Source organism: Metarhizium robertsii, assembly GCF_000187425.2.
Source record: "Metarhizium robertsii ARSEF 23 chromosome Unknown MAA_Scf_3, whole genome shotgun sequence".
Taxonomy (NCBI): Eukaryota; Fungi; Ascomycota; class Sordariomycetes; order Hypocreales; family Clavicipitaceae; genus Metarhizium; species Metarhizium robertsii.
Genome location: NW_011942171.1, coordinates 962,441 through 983,788, shown reverse-complemented (window position 1 = coordinate 983,788; position 21,348 = coordinate 962,441). Strand labels below are relative to the sequence as shown.

General features: G+C 50.8%; 4 protein-coding genes across 4 annotated transcripts; 1 reads left to right on the top strand and 3 right to left on the bottom strand.

The window, feature by feature from the left end:
* Window positions 1-6,200: 6,200 nt before the first annotated feature.
* Window positions 6,201-7,248, bottom strand: MAA_00460 (Metallopeptidase, catalytic domain protein; the record flags this gene model as incomplete). The annotated part of the gene is made up of 2 exons (XM_007818458.1): window positions 6,201-6,359; window positions 6,466-7,248. 2 exons carry the CDS (start codon window positions 7,246-7,248, stop codon window positions 6,201-6,203), a joined length of 942 nt encoding a protein of 313 aa, XP_007816649.1.
* Window positions 7,249-9,126: 1,878 nt separating this feature from the next.
* Window positions 9,127-12,548, bottom strand: MAA_00459 (histidine kinase; the record flags this gene model as incomplete). Its single annotated transcript, XM_007818457.1, has 2 exons — window positions 9,127-10,679; window positions 10,739-12,548. The coding sequence occupies 2 exons, from the start codon at window positions 12,546-12,548 to the stop codon at window positions 9,127-9,129; spliced, it is 3,363 nt and encodes a 1,120-aa protein (XP_007816648.1).
* Window positions 12,549-14,536: 1,988 nt separating this feature from the next.
* MAA_00458 (DUF1275 domain protein) lies at window positions 14,537-15,507 on the bottom strand (the record flags this gene model as incomplete). Its single annotated transcript, XM_007818456.2, has 3 exons — window positions 14,537-15,141; window positions 15,229-15,258; window positions 15,345-15,507. 3 exons carry the CDS (start codon window positions 15,505-15,507, stop codon window positions 14,537-14,539), a joined length of 798 nt encoding a protein of 265 aa, XP_007816647.2.
* A 1,939-nt stretch (window positions 15,508-17,446) lies between these two features.
* MAA_00457 (Pyruvate/Phosphoenolpyruvate kinase) lies at window positions 17,447-18,628 on the top strand (the record flags this gene model as incomplete). Its single annotated transcript, XM_007818455.1, has 3 exons — window positions 17,447-17,728; window positions 17,795-17,942; window positions 18,006-18,628. 3 exons carry the CDS (start codon window positions 17,447-17,449, stop codon window positions 18,626-18,628), a joined length of 1,053 nt encoding a protein of 350 aa, XP_007816646.1.
* Between the last annotated feature and the right edge of the window lie 2,720 nt (window positions 18,629-21,348).

The following is a 21,348-nucleotide window of genomic DNA, read 5'->3' as shown; positions in this document are numbered from 1 at the left end:
CAGGCGTTACCTTCAGGTATATAGAGTGGTCGCTAGTCCCTCTCATAATCATACAAAATCAAGAACCGTTGACACCCTCCAAGATTATCTCTGGATTTAAGCCTTTCGCTTCGAGTCTACTATCGTACCCTTATCACAGGTGACGACGGAGAAGTATACAAGTTTTGAAACAACAAGTATTCAGGATAATCAAGATGGTGCTGGGATTATTTGACTAGAGAAGAGGGGATGCAGATGTAGAATAGTCGTAAGGGGACATGTTTAATTTATATTTGAGAGGACTTAATTATATGCTACCAAATAATTAATTCTGCATACATTAACCGGGTGGTTACGTCCGGCTGACGCTATAGTCGTGATTACAAAGCACTTAAACACAGGTGCGTAACTACAAGTCGGCAACAGGCATGCACCTGAAAGGGTTAAAGGAGACATGGCTTTACAAGAACTAAAGTATACTTCCACCATCGGTTGCTTATACGGAACATAGTAGCACACAGACCGGCTTGCCCACTAGATAATGGTCCAGAGTCTACTGGCATGATTCAAGTCATTATATTCGCCTACAATGTGGAGTGTGTATCAATATACGAAACTCAGTTTTTGACTACCGGAACTTGTGTTGGAGCTACTTGTGCCAAGCCGTACCTGCATGGCCAGTAGAAACCCGGCATTGGTATCGTAGAGCAGATGACGAGTTTGTCAATATAATGCCGTCATGTTGTAGTCCAGTTAGTTTTTCCAATGCTTAGTAGCCCTTACCTCCAGAGTAATCCGCTCCACAATACCAGGTTTTGCCAAGTTTGTCTGTTGTCGGTCTACCGAACAAGGCTCGCCCGATTAATACCAGCACAGAAAATGACATGCTCTGTGGAAAAGAAGGAAGAACTATGATACAAGTTTTTGCTTACTCAACACACAACAAGAATACTCAAGACTGCTACACGTAAAACTACAGCCCTGTGAGCCAAAGCTGCCCTACAGCGGGGCAGTGTATGCGTAGCAATACACACCTCGACAGGCACAAAGTTGTTTGTGTTTGCGCGCAAATCCTGTCCCCCGAGTAAGATGTAGAGACTTTTGGCCACTCACTACGCTTACATGGACATATGCAGTATGGGAAACGGCCTTGATTAAAGGCGTGTGCTGGAAACAATAGAGAAACCGCTTACGGAATGGCGCGCTATCAAGACAGTGCTAGTGATTCGACGTCGTTATACAAAGCACTAGCTATGTCGTTCTCGATCCATTGGAGCAGTCTTGGAAGGTATCAGACAGATGCTTACAGTCATACTCGGGAATAGTACGGGGAGCTGCTTGACAAGGCGTAACGGATCAGTACATAACTCGGGCACATTGGATGCTACCATTCGGAGTACATCTAAAAGTATGTGGACCTGTGGAAACAGGGATACGGGATTCCCCAGCCTCGTCCAAGCCACGCGCGCCAAGATAATACCCGGGTTTATCACCCTGTTTCATGGAGTCGAGAAAGGGTCGCCCTCGCAATGTTGCATCGGACCAAGCCCATAGACGGCAAACTAAAGAGCTTCTTGAGCCAACTGCATCAATGTTTCAGATGAAGCGGCCAGAGAACTAGATTCGACCTTTTTGAAGCCAACACGAATGAATTCTGGCTTCCAAGGCTGTCGCTGTTGCTGCTGAACTCGAGCTTTGAAACTGTATTCGAGTTCGTTGAAGGTGTTGGATTCTCGCCTCTGTAGCTGTGAGATTTGAATTATTTTTAGAGCCCCTTTTCATTTTACCCTCCGGCCGCATCAAGTTGCTTGTGGTGTTGAGGTGCTGCAGCCTTCAACACCAAAACGGCAGGACCGCGACAATCCACGAAAACACGGACCGGAGGTAAAATTCAGGCCAGTTATAGTAATTTAAGGCATTTTAGACCAATTATTATTCAAGTTGAAATTATACAAGGCTCGTGATTATAGTGGCGTGGCACTCGGGACTCTCATTAAAAACGCAAAGCTGCAATGTTTGATTCAGCACTTTCTATGCCAACTTTACTTTAACACATATGGAAATGAACCAACTCGGCTGTATATGCAAGCCACTTGTAGCCAGGTACTATTACAAGCCGGTACTAGCTAGGTAGTAATGATGGGAGCACACGTGGCACGCCAACAGTCCCTTCCAGCTCGTCACAGGCTTGCTTTACAACGGGGGAAGTTGTCAATTTTCTACTTGTCGTGCAATTTATCTAGCTACTTAAGTACCTAGTTACTTAGCAGAGGTCCCTGTCGCGCGAAAACGTGATGTAAATTTCTTCAATCATCCTTCTGTGCCCAGTCCTTGTTGAAAAAGTCGTCAATTTCAGCATCTGTCAACGGCGCAGGCTCAAGATTCTCGGTAATAAAAGGGATAAAGCTGCTGACCCTAGTAAATACCGTGGACAGGCCGCAGTAATTTTCCTTTGCGTCCTCAAGAACTTTTGACGTGACACCAATCAAGGTTCCCGTTTGCTGGTCGATAAGAGGACCGCCGCTATCCCCATAGCACAGGGTCTTGCCACTGCCACCAGCACATACTGTGTCTTGACCGGTTATACTGTGTACACGCCTCCCCTCTGGATGATGATCTACGCAGTACTGTGGTGACTGAATAGGAATAGTGATCTTGTTAAGTTTATCCACACGAGATTTGTCTCAGGGAGCTTTCCGGCCCCTTGCCTATTCGTCAACACCTTTCCAAGAACATCTCATAGTGCAAAGTTTACTAGCACTTACCAGCCTGCTGCTACAGCAAATTAATCAACCGGCGGAACAGAGTTACTTTCCGGTAGGACCGCGTAGCTAATCGTGCTGCTGTTCACAATCGGGGTTGATAATTTTATGATGCCAATATCATTGAATGCATAGATCGGGGATGGTTTGTACTTTGGATGGAACTTGTAAGATGCAACTTGTGCATCTTACAAGTCGGTGGACTGCTGATGTATAAGTTTTCAAAGAATTATTGATTGCTCAAGAGAAACGGAAAGTGCAGCGCAGCCGGGTATTAAATCCTACCGGACTTGCAGGTATAACTAGTTACGACATGTATTGACTCGCGCGCATACGCTTTAATTTTGCGTTTGTATATCCACGCTTCTCGTTTTTATGGAAAAAGCGTGGGACTTGATATAATGCTGCTGGGAGTGCCAAGGTGTCCGGTACGTAAATAGCTACCAAGATGTGCTCATGAGTTATTAACGATGCACTTATTAGACGCGGCCTTGACAATATCAAACTAGGAAAATAATAGCAAGGATGTCCCAGGGATGCGTAAATAGATTATGTATCCAGGAGTGTGAGTGGGGCTCTATATAGGCTTGTGGCGCCAAAAAGTGCCAAAGGTGCCCGGAAATTCAGGGCTAGTACCCTGTATATAATATTAATTACGGGTCTGGTATCTTGGTTGATGAATCGTGATTACTATAGTAGTAATATATAATACTTAATTTGTAATTTATAAGCTATATATTTAATCCCTGTAAATAAATTTTTTATTATATTCTAAAAAAAGCTCTATAAAAATCTATCAATTAGTATCGTGCAATTAGTAATATATGCATCTACCGTGTAAAATTATAGCACCGCGCTGTAGCTTTTTGTGGTGCTGGCACTATACTGGATTTTTTTACACCAGCGGTACCAGCGTCTCGCAGTGGCCCACTACTATTGCCTGTCTATATATGGGTTAGAGGCAGAATCTCTTTGAATACGGAGGGGCTTGTGCAGTACGTATTCACTTGAGGGGTTATATACGAATCAAAAAATAACAATTAAATAATACGTTTATTTATATATTTTAAGTAATATTCCTTATATTAATACTCTTATTAGGTATTAATATAAAATATATCCTTTATTTAGTAGTACTAGCTTTATAACGCGCGATATATAGGGCAATAGGGCCCCCGCGAGCCCCTTTGTATTCAAAGAGATAGCCTTATAACAACTTGCGTCAAGTCCAGGGGTAAAGTCGGTCGCTGCAAATTGGCTGCCGTTTTCGACCGCCTGCCCGCACGAGTATAACAAGCCCTTTACCTCCCGCTGCTTTAAAGAATCAAATTCTACAAGACCACCATCAAACCCAACTCATTCATTTTTCTTACTTTAGTCCGCTTCATCGCTCTATTAACCCTGTCGCCTCCTCTGCTCCCTCTGTGTCGCCGTTAGCATTGTATTGGTCGCGCTGGCCGTATCGTTGTCTGTCGCAGCTCCATGTCCTTGATGCATGCGTCCTTTCACTGCTTCCCTCCTGTTCAGCTAGGATTATTACGGATACAAATCCCCGGGCCATGTTGGTCGGTATGTAATGCTCAACCGCTTTCTAGTATCTGTCAAATCTACAAGCCTATAATCTACTCCTGAATAAGCTACAAGCATTTGTCAATGCTATAAACACTATTGCTTGCCACGCGCTTTTCCCGTCGAGAACACTCAACAAGATGGTCTTTTAGTAATGCCCAGCTCTCGTGATGGGCTGCCTCCAGAGACTTGGCAGCTCTCTCGATCTTGCAAGATTTGCCTTGTCGGGATGCCTCATCTGATTCCGTCACCGCAGCCTTTCCAGCTGACGTTGGACAGCCTTGAATCTGGGGTTAGTATTCTCAGGGATTGGTTCGGCCACCTTGGCCTGCGGGCACATCACGTCCCAAACTTGCCAGGGTACATCCGACGTAGGTCCATGACCTGCGGCCGTGTCTCTTTGCGGCACATGAATTGACGAGACCTCTCCGCTTCCCTTAACCGCCGAAGTCGTGTTGGTGTCTTACCCTGGATCAGGTGAACGCTTACTAGCACGTAAAATCCCGGAAGCTGGATATCTTCCACTTGAACGATGGGCTGAGAGCGATCGTACGATTATTAACTGCTTAACTTCCCGCGCCAGATTACGCACCTCCAGGGATCTTGACGGTACGTTACCTAAGACTATTATTGCTGAATAATGCAGGAGTGGCTCATGGTCGCAGTCACGGCGAGGCTTAGCTGCGCCGGGGAGGAGAATGCTGGTGGACAAAGAAGGGAAAGGGATCAGAGAAGAAGTAAGTAGAGCGTTAAATACCGCTAAAAGATGCGAATTGTTAGAGAGGGGAAATGGGAAAACGATACGATTCCGAATAGTTTATGGACTTGGATAGATAATTAGGCTTGTGCACTATTACGTTGGTGGAGCGGATTAAATCTGGGAAGACAGTTGGGGTCAAGTTCTTGCTTCCTAACCAAGTTCCTAATTAGCTAATGCTACGGCTAAAGCTTAGGTTCTGTTTATATAACGGCTATACAAGTATAGCACGATTGACTTGAAAGAATCTGGTTACCACGTACCTCTTTTCCCCTCTAAATTGACTTTGACTTTATTATTGCGTGATGGACCAAATTATACCAACACAGACAAGCTTAATGCGCTATAACTTGATATCACCTACCTTTATTACCTGGCTCTGCCGAGAAATCTATAATATTAATTATATTACTACCTAGTAGTATAAGCAGCTATAATAGTATTAATAATAATAAATAGAATTCCGTTGGCGATAATACCAAGCTCCCCTTGAAAGTTGGTCTTCAGAATTCGGACATGGATTTGGCGGCTGCGACCCTATACCAAGGCCTTTAGACAGCGACCGTTTTATGCTCTTTTTTCCGAGTATAAAAAGCTTGTCAACAAGCAGGAGGGGCCGCGTGAACGCGTTGGCTTACCGGTTAAAAGTAAGATAAAGCCCACGCCTGATCTCTTGAAGATGTCAACAATACAGCTCTGTTGGATTGTTTACAGGTCCCAATAATCCTATCTGCCGTACTGTTGTGCCGACTATCATTCCGTGGTTCCCACGTAACCTCTTGCAGCCGGCGCGTCCTGCGGCCTACACTGCAGTGCGTGCTGGGTCGTGATACCACATGCAGATCTATCTAATAGTCTCAAGCTGTCTAAAAAAAAAAAGAAAGAAGGCACTACAACATATCGCGAGGTGGCTGGCTACAAGTTGAATAAAAGTAGAATAGTCCTTGATTGAAGCTATCTAACCAGGTTATTGGGGTCTTATAAAGGTAAGCTAGCTGCCTGCAACTGCCGCCTTGTAGTTGTTCACATCATCGTCGTCAACACATGTCCTGCTACCGCCTCCCCATTCCCCACCCAATTCTGATTGACAGCTGGTCGATGCAGCCATGCATAGCCTCAGGACTCTTTAATGTCTACGGAGTCCAGCCGAAGGGGATGTTGATGCCGTTCTGGATTTCAGGCTCCGGAGATGATCCGGCCCCCCTGCTCTGGAGTTGATCCAATCCACGGCCATGAAGTCCACTGCCATGGACGTGGTCTACCTTGACCTGGAGTTGATCCAGTCCCCTGCCCTGTAGACGGTTGAGTCCCCTCAAGCACCTGCCCTGTAGACGGTTGAGTCCCATCAAGCTGCCCTGTGGACGGTTGAATCCCCTGCCCTGGACGGGATACAGTCACCTCAGAGTCACGGGCCTTCTCCAGTTCGGCCGTCTTGCATCCCTTGGAAGCTGCTTGAGAAAAAAAGCCATAAGTGTCGGCATGCTCCAAGTTCTGCTCAGCCTTGAGTTCCTGGAGGGCGCGCAAGCCGTAGCTTGAATTAAAATCCTGCGTGCCGATGAGGGCATGCGAGAGCTCGTGTACGATGGTGGACGGACGGTCAAATCGGCCACAGCCGCCCTCGGCAAGGTCAAAGAACGGTTGGCAGAGCTGCACACGAGTCCCTATCCTGTTTTCCACCTTGGTATCGGCCACTGCCGTGGCATTCTGCAGCGTCTCGGGTATCGTGCACGACCCGATGACCTCTTGACAAGTGACGGAGATTTTACCGCCTTGTGTCGCGCCGCATTCGGCCGCTATCTGTTCATACCGCTCAGCGATTTTGCTCCGCTGGTCATCGTTTTCCTTCTTGAAGAAGAATTCAAACAGCTGGCTGTCTTTTTTCTTTGCCTCTTCCGCACCGGCCTTTGCATATTGGACGCAAGTCTTGAGCGCAGTCTCGATGGCATCTTTGTTTTTACCGCAGTCACTTTTGACTGACGCACGTTTGCCCATGTCGGCACCAGATGCGGGCACTGTGCGGCAGGCAAATTGTGCAAATCCCTCATCTGAATTGGGAGAAATGGCATTGATGTTGTTGTTGTCGTCGTTGCCACTGCGTCTCGTCCAGGCTTTGCCTTGGCAGCTTGCACAAGCTTCCGCATTCGCCCATGCCCAGGCAGCAAAGAGTAGGACCTGCCTCATGACGAAATAAATAACTAGCCGCTGGCTTTGTGAATCTTAAAAGAGAGTAGAGAAAGGAATTGTTGGTGATGATCCAAATTCACCAGAAAGAGGTTGTTGACCTTTGCTTTATATAATCCATAGTTTGCACATAAAGTGAATACGTATGTATAAGCTAGTCGTCTATCAACTGTAATTACACTCGGCATGGATAGAGGGGGAAAACAAACAGAATCTCGAGTGCGGAAATTACATGATACGACATGATACTACATGATACTACAGTGACAAAGCATGTCGCATGAAGCTGACCCCTGATGGCGAGGTTTTGAAACGAACGATGGCGAGGTTTCGAAACAAGGTCGTGCAGGCACTTCCCCGGTTTCTTCACTGCTACTCTTAGTCAGTCCGATGTGATGAAAACTAAGTCCCCTAAAAACAGCCAAGGCGGCAGCGAGGTCGCGACAGGGATTCCGAGCCAATAAAAAAACGGCATCTAAAAGGTACTTTATTCCACGCCTAATTTATATCACAATAGAAGTACCGGTAGGCTTCTACATTACAAAGAGCTACCAGACATGACACACACAAATTGGGCTGTTATTAAGTCACTCGAGGCCATCAGCTGCTCCAGGGGCGTTGTGGATTTCGTGACCTCACTGCCGCCTTGGCTGTTTTTAAGGGACAGCAGGCAAGCGATAAAACTCTGCCAAAAATGAAACAGAGCGACTTAGCACTCGTCAAGCGTGAGTAGACTGTTGTAATGTTTACTTACTCGTCGAGTACAGTATTCAATGTTATTGACCCGAGGCGAGCTTGAGGTTGCCAAGGACTCCCTACCTCCCGAGCTGTTGGTTTGGCTGACAACCGCGGTCGATGAAAAATGTCGATCACTGTAGCTAATCGTGCCACGCCGCGCCAGCCTTTGTTGGGTCTCGTAAAGCTCGCACCATCAGCCCACCCAAAAACGCCTTGCTGTCTACGCCTTTCCCCGCCGTTGTAATTGTTGTCATGAACCTAGGCAGTACGTGTTATGTCCAAACCGTCTGGTGGCGCAAAGGAGGGTCTGGCAGGGTACAAGTCCCCGACTATTCTCCGCAAAGTGTCGATCTCCGCAGACCCAAGCTCCAAGTTTATAGGTTCAATGGAACCGACTCTCCACAAGCCGCTCCGTGCTTTATGAGATATGTGGGTGCTCGAAATCCTTGGCCAACAACTACCGACAGTGGGGTATTAAAAGTCTCTCAAAAGCCTTATTTTTACGCCTAAACTTACTATAAACACTTCTTAATTAATAGTATATGATTTTTGAGAGCAGTATTTTACGTGAGTTTTATTGTCAAAGGAAGGGTTTTGACATACATTGGATATAGCGCTATGCCAGCGTCCAAAGTAATTACGAGTCAGCAGCAGGTAGGCTCGGCATTAATAATGGCATGAAATCCTCCGTCACGGCCAAGGTTGTCCCAGCATCAAAACTATCCGGCGCCGATCTCTCCAGGGCCCAGGGGCCGAGTGGGCGGCTTCTCAAACTCAACGACTATCAGCTGAGAGCTCTTCCCTTGTGGTATAGCCGTGTTGGCATCTCATCTGCGCTATTTTTTGTCAAGCCGCGAAACGACCACTTGTCGCTGCACGTGGTATAAACCGACAGCTCTACATTATTCGGTCCTTTTAGTCAGTCAGTCAGTCGAGGCTGATCCATGGGCATGGAAAACTGAAACTCGGCAAGTGTTGGTCAGAATGTATTATAAAATGGTATCCAAGTGTATCGCTATATAATGCCGTAATCCCGCTCCCCCAGTCAAAAACAATGTTCAATGCAGAAAAATCACCCCCCTTTGCAGAACTTTTCTCTTCCCCAGCCACGTCTGCACACAGGTTTAATAATGAATTTTATTACGCAGCCACTTCCATCTCTTCTGGGATGGTTGCAAATTTAGTGAGTACGTTTTTCAGCGCAGGTCGGCGAATCGGCTTGCTCAGGAACTCATCCATGCCCGATTCCATGCATTCCTTGACGTTGCTCTCTTCCGAAAAGGCAGTGAGTGCGACAATCGGCGCCACGTAACCCATCTGGCGAATCAGACGGGTGGATTGCAGTCCATCGAGATTGGGCATCTGGATATCCATAAAGATCAGATCGAATGGCTGGTCCTCTTCCATGTTCGCCTTGACGAGCTCGTACGCCTCTTGGCCATCCTTTGCTATCGTGACATTGTTCACCTTCTCGAGCTTGAGCATCCTGCTGACTACCTCAATGTTGGTTGAATTGTCGTCGGCAACCAGAACCCGCAGTTCGCCCCGGCCCGCTTTGTCGGCCCTGACTTGCTGGATCGCTGCTTTTTGCTGGTCCTCACTGGTGCGCGGCGGCGTAGGGGCGAAAAAGGGAGTGCTGAGACCAACCAGTCGAGGTTGGCAGTCCTCCCTAACAGAAGAAACGTCCTTCTTTTTAGCGTCTTGTTCGGGGTCGACGATGCCGCCGTTGAGTGAATTGCGGTGGGCATCGCCGACGATGGACCCAACACTCGGGGGCCTGGAGCGCGTGCTGCCGGGTGCAGTGCTTGGAACACGGTCTTGGACATGCTTGAGCGGGATTCGCAAGGAAAACGTTGATCCCACGCCCTCCGTACTAGTGACGCTAATTGAGCCATTCATCAGCTTGGCAAGCTGCGAGCATATGCTCAGTCCGAGACCGGTTCCTCCGAATTTCTTGCTCAAACTAGAATCCACCTGTACAAAGGGCTCAAAGACTTTCTCCTGCATTGCCTCGGGGATTCCACTTCCAGTGTCCTGAACCTCAAACTCAAACATGTACAGCTTGGTATGGAGCCGAGGCGGCGTTGGGGATCGTTCCCGCACATGGACGTGAGCATTTGCCTTGGGACCCTTGTGGCTTGATACAGCCGTGGTAGAACTGTCCTGGAGCGCCGAGGTGTGAGTCGTAGCCTTGGAAATAGACGACTGTGCAGAGCCTGAGCTTATCCTGTGCCGGTTTCGTCCACTTTGGGCGGAGCCGTTCCTGTGTGGCCTTTCTTCGTTGCTGTTTCGCTCAATGTCGCCGAGGCAGCGTATGCGGACTTCGACCCTGCCTCCAGCTGGTGTGAATTTCAAACTATTGCTGACCAAATTGATAATGACTTGTAGGATTCGATGTTGATCGCCCCATAGATACACGTCTTTGAGCCGGCCCATTCCTGGCGGTCCTAGAGCGGGGAGTTTCATGGCGGTACCTTCCTGCTCTGATCTCAAGAGCTTTTCGTCGCATTCGAAGCCAAGAAACGTTACTTCAAACGTGATGTTGCTCTCGCGGACTTGGGTGTCGAAAATGGATATGATTTGTGATTGAATATCACCTAGGCGGAACTCTCTGTCTTCGAGTCTAATTTGATGGCTGATTTGGTTCTTGGAGAAGCTTAACAGATCTTCCAGAAGGTGAAGTAGCAATTCGCCTTTGACTCGTTAGTAATGGTGGTTTCTGGAAATTTCATGCTGCAACAGGACAACAAACCCGATCTGTAAAGAGTCTTTAGCGACTGCTTAATGTGCCCAACATCGTCGTCTTCCATGCAAACAGCGCATATGCCCATGATGCCATTCAACGGCGTCTTGAGCTCGTGTGAAATGTTTGCAATGAATAATGTTTTGCTCTCGTTGGCGGCCTCGGCTGCCCTTTTACTTATTTCGAGTTCGCGAGTCCTTTCAGCGACTTTTTCATCAAGAGAAGTGTACTGCTTCACGAGCTCATCCGTCATTTCATTGTACACTTGCGTAAGCTCCGTAAGCTCGTCGGTGACAAAGTGTTTTCGATCTTCAACTCGCCCCGGAATCTTGAATATTCGACGATGGTTGTCAATTTCAGCCTGTGTCATTGCTCGTCGTCTCTTCCTGAACTTGCGACGTAAATTGGCAAAGAGGCCCTTGATGGAGCCAGACGACCCCGTGCCGCCTGAACTCGGACTTTGCTCATCATACTCCTCATACTCCTCCTCGTATCCAGGCGGGGAGATGGACTTTTCAGTCGCCATCTTGAGTCGTCTGATGGGGCCAACGCTGAGGTGCGCACATGGGATGACGAGGAGCAATATCAATGCGGCGGTGCCAAACACACAGCCGAGCAGAATCTGTCTCAGAGTACTAATTGGCGCATAGGCTTCGCCATCGGCCTGCTCTACCACGATGGCCCAGTCAACCAGGGCTGAACTAGGACGGGCAACACCAACCGCGACCGACACGTCTTGCTCGTTCCTTGTTGACAGTAGTGCTCTGGCGTTATTCGGCTGCGAATTATGCTTGGCATAGTCGTTGAGCACCGCTGGGTACTGTGCAAGCGTAAACGGGCTATAGAAGTCGCCGGTGGCGTAGTCTCGCTTGCCATGGCGGTCGGTTTGTCCGGCAATGGGAATAACAGGAAGGACGAATTTCACAGTTGAGGGTGCCAAGGCATCGACTGGGGGTGAGTAGGTGCTATTAGAAAGGAAAATGGGGCCCGGGAAATGGTTAGATGGATGGGTTGGCCCGACGAGCAGAACCATGCCTGTCGATCCCAGACCCTCACGAGTCGTCTGAACGTCGAAAAGGGATCCAGCAGAAACAATGAGCGTCATGTAGCCAAGAATAAAGTTTTGCACGCTGAGCGATCGGACAGGAACGGTAATGGACATGAGGGCAAAGGACTCGTTAATCATCAAGGGCCCGAGAAGAAGGCCGTCATTGTCGCTTATTGCGACGCCCGGGAAGGCATAGGCACCAAAGGCTGGGGTGGAGGGCTGGTATGGATTGGGATAGCCCAGTCTCCGATATGTAATATTCGGGTACAGGGACGGCGGGTAGCCATAGGCTGTGTCGCTGAGGTTCACTCTGGATCCATTGGGGGTCAAATACGGCAACTGTATATTGTTGGTCTCGGTACCGACGCCGCTGCCAGTGACGTTGAGAAGACCGGCGGGATTGGCCCCCGTGTCGTTTCTAGAATATAATCTAGCCTGGAGGAGGCCGGTGAAGCGGTTGGTGCTCATGGCACTAGCCAAGTCGGTACGGGCGGTGTCAAATGGATCCGTGTCGTTTTCATTGTAAAAGTTGACGAATGCCTGCTGGAGCAAGACACGAGTTGCCACCGTCTGACTGATTGTCTGCAACAAGTCGAGCCCGGAATCAATCCTTGCCGCCTTGAGAGAGGCGGTCAAGGAAAGGCCGCTCGACGCAACCCCAGTGACGAAGGTATGGACAAAGAACCATGTGGGAACAGACACAATGGCGAGGGCGAGGAGGACAGTGAGTATGACGAGCGTTGCCAGCTGTTCTCGGATCGAGAGTCGCATCTTGACGGCTTCGTAACACGGGTCAGGGTTTGCTTGCCGGTAACGGCTTATCTATGAGCGGCTACGAAGCATTATTCGGCGGCTTCAACGAGTGCGATTGTGTCTGACGGGAGCTGCTGCAGGGCGCCATGCAGAGGTGCGAGCGCCCAGGACAATTGATGCATCGAGCTAGGAAAAGGCAGCTCTGTTCTTCGGCAACAGCTCGATGGATTGGACGGTCAGGACGAGCGAAGAGGCGACGTGGCGGTGAGGGCGTCGATTCGAGGCTATCGAGGACAGGCGGGTGAGATCGAAGAGAGGGCGGCTGCGGGATGAAGACGGACGATCAAGGCATGGGGAGTTGTTGAAGTCGAAAATTTCAATTCTGCCCCTGGCATGATGCCGCATGCCTGAATCGCATCACAGGATTCGAAGATATGTCCCAGCATGGAGAGCGAGATGTCTGGTCGGTAGGCCGGCTGGTGGCTTGGCTGCGAGTCACGGGGAATTCTGTGCTCGGTGCAGTTGCAGCGGATCATCAACGGCTGTCGGCTTGTTGGCTTGATGGTTGATGGATGATGGACCAGGTTCTAGACCCTCTTGATTGTCTGGACTGTGGCGAAAGGTCTGGGGCTCCCTGCATGTGGTGCTCTCCCAGCATGCAGCATGGAGACTGGCGGGGTCTGGCGGGCAGGTGGCGGCACCGCACCGAGTCTGGTGTGGTCAATCCCATGAATGGCGCGTTTAACATTGAAGCGTCAATTTAAGCAGCGAGTTGAGCCGCGGGGCGGAGCTCTGCCAAGGTCAACAGGAAACATGGAAGCCATACTCCGTACATGTCGAGGTCTGGTTTCTGTGAGAATCCGTCCCACATGGTCCGGCTCCACGCTGACAATCTACAGAGTACATATATGTATGTACAAAGCCGAGTGCCAAGAGTCCCCGGACCCCAGATTCTAGCAGTGTCTTCTGGGCCCCCGGACCAAGCAATCAAAATTGACATGAAATTAGCACTTGAGTACTCCGTACTAATAAAACATCGTGGGCGATCTGTGCACCACGGGGATGCGGCCCGCTGATCGCTCGTCGTTTGACAGCTACCCTAGACCCTGTCTGGCAGCTGTCAATGGTGCTCGGTCAATTTGTGAGCGTCATGCAACGTTCCCACATGGGACGAAATAAGGTGTCACCGGCCAACACCAGACCACAACGGATCAAGGCGTGTCGTGGGACGAGGGCCACCAAAAGTACTACCTTTCCACGATAGAGTTATTTTAATGGGGAACATGTGGATGCCACGAGACTTGACTCAATTGACACTACACCCGCTCCAACGCCGCGAATACGGAGGACCCGAGTCGGATCTATGATATTGACGGCCAGACGGCCTGGGCACTGCGTGGCAGGAGAGCCATCTGGCGCCGTCGCAGCCAGCCGATACGAAAGCCGCAATCAACGCTCCCTGCGCGCCACGAGCCAATGGGAGGCGTGTGTGGCGCTCGTCAGGGTCCCACCTCGACTCTCTCGTGCAGACCCAAACCTTTGCCTCGAACCAAAACACCATGTTTCTCGTCTCGTCTGCAACGCTTCGACTCCATGCACGGGACACTGACGCGTCTGGATCGCCAAGCTCGGCCGCAGACTCGAAACTCTGTTTGACTCCAGCTTACCGGCCTGGTGCACCATACTCTGCGGAAGAACAGGCGAGTTCGGCATGCCCAAGTGACTGGTCATGATGCCTCCGAGTCAGCTGACCATACCAAGCTGCCTGGCAGCAGTACGAGAGTTGATAATCTCATGATGCAGGCCAATCAATTTCATCTACATGCGCAACAAAGTACAAATGCTCTCGCGACCCGTGCGTGGTGCACCATCGAGACAGCAACCTCTTGGCCCCTTTTATGCAATGCTCTAATAATGCTTCAATGCAAGTCTATAATCCGCGTGTCCGCTCATTCATCTTCTTTTTCATTCCAACGAGAATGCCTCACCATCCATACCATCATGTTTCAAACCACGGAGTCGGGCTCAGCCTTCCAGAACAGCCAGCTAAACGCAATGACGAGCTTTATTCCCGCCACTGTCCACAGCGATGGATCAACGGCGCCGGCCGCCTTGGAGATCCAGCCGCCACAGATGGCTCCTACCAGTGTCAGGACAAAGGCGATGAATCGGCGGTTGCGTTTGTCGTTCTTGGCCAGCGCAAACAATGCCGGATCAGACATGAGGTCGCACAGCATGCTGGTGACGACGACGGTGGGAACCTCTCCCACCTTGAGCGTACGACTGCTGACAATTTGACCGGCTGCCTGGAAACTCAGCAAGGCGATGATGAGGAGCTCCTTGAAATCAACGTCGGTGGGAAGCCGCTTGGACGGGTAGGAGCCGTCCACGACGCCGCCCTGCACAATGGAGGCGGCGGCTATGACCAGAATGGCTTGGATGAGAAACGAGAGCATCATGATCCCCCGCCGTCTTCCGCCCAGGTACAGCGCAAAGCGAGAGAATGAAAACGAGCCTACAATGAAAAAGGCAATCGAACAAAGCGACCTGGCCCATCCATACGGCTTGTTGTTGTAGCCAGATGTGCCGAGGGCAACGAAGATCGTGTTTCCTGCAAGACATGGTGTGAGCCGTACCGTCATCAATCATCTCAGTGAAGACTGAGAAACCTCCTGGCGCGGGGTGAAGAACAATGTACCTGTTTGCATTGACACAAAGGTTCCGTAGGCTGTTGGGAGAACACCAAAGAAACCGCAACACCCATGTTAGCTGACTGTACCTGGCAACAAAAGAGCGGATACCGCGCCGACTAACCGTTGTATATGGTGCCGTCAGTCAGGCCTGACACGAAGCAACACGCTAGCATGGGCAGGTAGGCCAGTTTGAGGTCAACATTTTGCGATAATTTCCTGACAACTGGCTTCTCTTCCTTGCTCTGTCGGTCCGTGTCGGAATCCGACCTGCCTGGGTTCTCCATGTTGAAATCTACCGAGGCTCCCGCGAATGCACGTACAGTGGGAGAGCAATGGACAGGAGAACAGTGATGAGAGTCAGCGTTTCTGACAGCGGCCGACGGAGTAGATGTGCCAGTTATGTTTTTTTTTTTTGCGCCCTCCTTTCCCTACCGTCCTTTTGCCCATTTCAACGGAGCGGGAATGAACGGAGTAACCCGAGCCTGCAGCCAATCCGTGGACGTATTTGGCCGCAAGCAAATCTAATATCGACCCGCTTTATGGGGCGGTTCCTCTTGGCCATGCCGAGTCACTGGGCAGGCAAAAGGTGTGATGCGATGGTGCCTTTTTTTTTTTTTTTTTTACCACGATGAAACCGGCATCACGGAGACAAGTTGCTGCTGAACTAAACACGGTCGTGTCGTGGTTTCCGTTCTATTGAGTAGCTCATGCATGAGATTCTGTTTCTTTGCCCGCCAAGGAACTTATGCCACGTAAGCCCAAGGGTATATCACTGAGCCAAAGCAACCCTTTTCCCCCGAAGCTTAACACGGTGATGCAACACTGCGTTGCATTGGAAACGGTTTTCTCAGCCTGCAAGACCACTGACGCCGTTATAGAATTAGCATTCTCACATACCTACCTTATGGAGTACATTTGACAACTCTGGCTGCGGGCCGCTCATGTCCCACGCGACATGACAACCAACCTTGACCCAACATCCATTGGTCACGGTCGCCAGCATGGCGCCTGGAGAGGCCGTCATTATTGGACCAGCATCGACTGCCGCTGTGGCGGAGTGGCCTGGGCCTCTCCTCCCTCCTCCCTCCTCCCTCCGCACCTTGCCGGCCACCCGTGGTGATGAAACCGATCGCGAGATGGCAAGAGCAGAGAAGGGAGTTTTAGTATGGTAATACGGCTCCATCCTCATCCCGTGTTAGGCCGGGGTGATGAGGGTGATCGGGGTTCGTTGGCATCACCAGCTTTCGTCATGTGGAGACGGATGATGGCATGTGGGTATTCCCGACGATTATTCGCGAGCACCGCTGGCAAAGCACGGAGGAGGAGCCGCCGCGACCCGTGTGGGAGTGAGTCCTGGGTTAGTGTTGGCGATAGTCGTACTACCGGGCAGTACAGCTATCAGCACCTACGGCTAGCCTCGAAGCCCGGCCTTGGGGCCTGGCGATCTCACCATCTCGCATGAGCCATTCCGCCTGTAATCCCGAGTAGATTGCCGCGTTGCTAAGGCTTTTGGACTTATCCCCGGCGTCTTGGCAGTGTGTGTGGTTGCGGTATTGGGTAAAGCGTGTCGACGACCGACGATGGCCATCCCTTGGCAACCCTGCGCAACCCTCGGAGCAAAGAGGTCATGACACGTCTTGGCTCATCGGCGTCCCGTCACATCGTCAAGGTCTGACTGTGCAAGTTCAGCAACTCCTCCTCCCTCCGTCTGATAAGCTTACTTGCTAGCTCAGCCACCGAACAGGTGTCCCCCCTCCATCCTACCTACAGCCAGGGTGAGGGGGGGGGGGGGGGGGGGAACCGGCCGTCGTCGCCAAGCTTTGTTGGGGGCGACGCCGTGAATGCCCTGCAGAGCCGTGAACAACGTACGACCAGTGGCCAACTCTAAATTTTGTACGACATACTCTGTACAATCATGTATCGTGGTTGTGCGACCAAGTTGTCCCGTGTTTGGCTGGGTGGCAAGGAGACATTGTCAAGGGGAAAGCCGGGCTTATGATGATGAAGGGCCTTTGTAAGACGCGAGTTTCTGCGACGTTGCTCGGGGCCGGTTTTTCTATAAAACCCCGCTGATGTCGCCGTGAAAAAGACATTGTTGAAGTTGAACTTTGTTCTATATTCAGAGCACTACAAAACCTTTTACTGGCCCTTCTCTCCCCAGCTCTCCCTTTCGTACTTGAAGTTTTACACCTTCTTTTTTTTCTTCAGAAAATCAAAATCAAAATGTTGCCCAGCGCACTTGAAAAGTCCATGACTCTGGACGACCCTCTTGCTCGAGACATGGGCGACGTCTCGAGCAGTCATGAACAGGTATCTGGGCATGGCAATCTCCCTGGTTACCTGGCTCTCAACCACGCCAGCGCAGAGGTCAAGGAGCCTGTTTCCGGAGCCACCAAGCTGCGCAAGATGCTCTTTGAGACCAACGAGCTCGTTGTTTGCCCTGGTGTCTATGATGGCTTGTCCGCACGCACAGCCATTGAGCTCGGCTTCAACGCCATGTACATGGTACGTCGACACGGTTTCACCGTCACAAACCAACGGATATTCACTAACGCATCATGGAACTTGTAGACGGGAGCAGGCACCACGGCCTCTAGGCTCGGCCAGCCCGATCTGGCCATTGCCCAGCTGCACGAGATGCGCGAGAATGCAGACATGATTGCCAACCTGGACCCCTTTGGCCCGCCACTGATTGCCGACATGGACACTGGCTACGGAGGTAAGCGTCTACAGGCCTCGACTGCTTCTAGCATATCCCAAGTACTGACTGCGTGCCGCCCAGGTCCCATCATGGCCGCTCGCACGGTGGAGCAATATATTCGGGCTGGCGTTGCCGGCGCGCATCTCGAGGACCAGGTCCTTACGAAGCGGTGCGGCCATCTGGCTGGCAAAAAGGTCGTCCCTCGCGAGGAGTACTACGCCCGCATCCGCGCCGCCCACGCAGCGCGCGTCCGCATGCGCTCCGACTTTGTGCTGATTGCGCGAACCGACGCCCTGCAGTCGCTCGGCTACGACGAGTGCATCGAGCGTCTCCGTACGGCGCGGGACCTCGGCGCCGACGTCGGCCTCCTCGAGGGCTTCAAGTCCAAGGAGCAGGCGGCCCAGGCCGTCAAGGACCTGGCCCCCTGGCCGCTGCTCCTCAACAGCGTCGAGAACGGCGCCAGCCCGACCATTACCGTCGACGAGGCGCGCCAGATGGGCTTCCGCATCATGATCTTCTCCTTTGCCTGCATCGCGCCCGCGTACAGGGCCATCAAGGAGACGCTCACCCTGCTCAAGACCAAGGGCATTGTGGGCACGCCCAAGGACTTGACGCCCGTCCGCTTGTTTGAGGTGTGCGGGCTGCAGCACTCCATGTCTGTTGATGTCGAGGCCGGTGGACTTTCGTTTGCAAATGGTGTATAATGTTTTTTTTAACTAGTTTGTCTTGTTCTTATTATGATATATGTGAAACACGTAAATATTCCAAGTATGCTTGAGACTCTTTGCTATTTTAGACCTATTCAATACTAGTTTTTTGGTTCAAAAGTTGTCATGATTCCTACAACCGGGCTCAACTGTCTCAGACTGGCTATACGCATCGAGTAAACAAAGAAATACGAGACGTCCCAGTTCCTCCGTTGGAAAAGACAAACGGAGAGCAACACTCCTCAGGGGTGGTGCGGCCTTGCGTCATGACGGTTACATTGAGGCTTGCCAGCCGTCCTGACTCCGTGTTTGCCACAAATCCTCGAATCTCCGGGCTCGGATAACTCCCGAGGAAACGGGCGTCGTGAACACATAACCCGAGTCCCTGTTGCCCCTTATCTGCATTCCAGCACGCCACTTGTTTTCGGCGATTGCGTAAGACTGTGGTCCATGACACACCATTGTTGGTAGTTGGCTATTCAAGACAATCATCTCCGCGGCGCGGGTTGTTGCACTACGATGGAAAGAGCAGGTCCTTGTTGACAAGCTGACAACCTCATCACTCACTCGTCACTTGCTGCGAAACGTTTGCACGGATTTTGTAGACGTAGTCTTCCTCGGAGCCTCGGTATGGACTTCCGCTCGCCCGGACGCGGCTCCGGCTGGAGATTCGCGAAACGATTTCATTATGGGGCTGCATAGTCCAGACTATGGGGACGGGTGAATCCGGGTGCGGCTGAAGATTGGCCTCGACGACGGGATCCTTTGAAAAAAAAAGTCGGAATCTTTGCAACTACCACTGTGGATGGAGGCGAGGGAGGACCAGACTTTTACAAGTAGCGCTTGTATCGCCGTTGAGCCGCGCAAGTGAGACGGTCTACTATTCAGTTTAATTAGGGCTAGCTATTTCGTCATGTTACTAACGGGGATTATTGTTTCGCTCTGCAGTCAAATGAAATTACAAGCATGATACAAGTATCGTGCAAGCGTAAAATCTAAAACAGTATTGGGCTGTACCAGGCCAGGGACAGTAAGAGACTAGAAAAGCAGACCGTCTACGCATCGTGATTTCGTCATGTTACAAGTGATATTTTGATCATCTGATCCCAAGGTCAGGAGTCGGGACAAGTACACCCATGGACTGTGCGACCGAGTCGACGGACAAACAGGAACAAATCATCTCTTCTGTCAGTTGTGCGTGTGCTGTTGTGAAGAACTGATCCAGTGTGATGACAAACGGGAAAGTTTACATGGCGGCTCTGCAAGCTAGCGAGCGGATGCAGAAACTGCAGCGAAATAGCTTTTATGCGTCTCTACTTACTAATATCATATGAGACGAGTACCTCGGTCACCCGGGGTTTCTCACAAGACAAGCCAACTATTCGCTTTACAACGTGCCCCAACTCGGACTATATATAGAGCGCGTCGTGTCACGGGGGAGGCAATCCGGCCCTTCAGACACCCGCGACGGTTGCCATTTCCGCGCTATATCCAAATGCACGTCATGGCCAATGAGCAACCCGCCTTCGTCACGGGTGTACCGGACAAGCTGCGACAAGTACACGGGATTGGCCACGATCTTTCCGCGGGCGAGGGGGAACCAGGCGTGCAGTGTGCCACACCTCCCGCCAGGACCGGACGTCCGTTCCCTAAGTAGGCCACGGTGCTGCCAGACACGAATCGGATCATGTGCTCGTGTCCGGGGCAAGTGTTGTAGTTGCTGCTCGCGGGCAGCGCCACTAGATTGATGCAACCCTGATGGATGTCGGTCACCCCCTACCTGGCGGGTTTGTCCGCCCGACGCTGGAACCAATAGACATGACTGGTTCGGATGGCGAGTTGCCGCATTGGGAATATGTTGACGACACTTGCTGAGCTACGGGGTGAAGTGCTTGTGGTGTGAACCGTCCAAGGGGGAGCTCGATGGAAACTTGCAGACGGGGCGATTTGCTGATGGAGTGTTGGGATGAGATTTTAGGTGACTGTGACTCGTTTGATTGATTAGATGGCAGTATTTGTATTGGGAGGCATTGCTAGTGTCTTGTGTAGTTGGCAAGAGATTTGCTTGATTATATTGGCAAAGATTGCTGATCAAGGCGGCATTACTGGGAAGCTGCCATGTCATGAATCTGTATGAATAATTGCAGCGGTATTGACAGTCTGCCAATTTCTGTCATGGAAAGTGAGAAATGGGCTTACAGCAGGAGAAGAAATGGCCGGTTTGCTGCCTCTATCCTGGCGAGAAAATGGTCAAAGAGCACCATGGCTGTTTTGAGGACACTTTTGATCTACGAGTGGTTTTGCAGCTCGAGAGATGTTCTTTTCTCTCCCCCTTTGATCCTTTTAACAGATGATAATTATGGCATTGTCCTGCCTTGGTATCTGTGTCGAAATCTGCCGTCTTCTGACTGCGACGCCGGCCTTGGCAAAACACAGCTTTGGTGTTGAATATGGTCGGCTCGAATGGCCCTACATGCTCGTAGGATTAAGTACCCATCGCACGCGTTCTATCCCGTACTCCGTGGCTCCTCGTTTCCTTTCATAAAGACTACTCCTTGCTGCATGGGGACATGTTGGGGGCCGGCATTCAGCCACCAGGTTGTCATGTTGGCCTCGGATATCTCACGCAAAACAAGTCCACAAATGACGGTGCTCTGCGAAATGCGACAACTCGTGCGCTCGATTCGTCATGTACGAGCCGACAGGTCAGCCCCCGT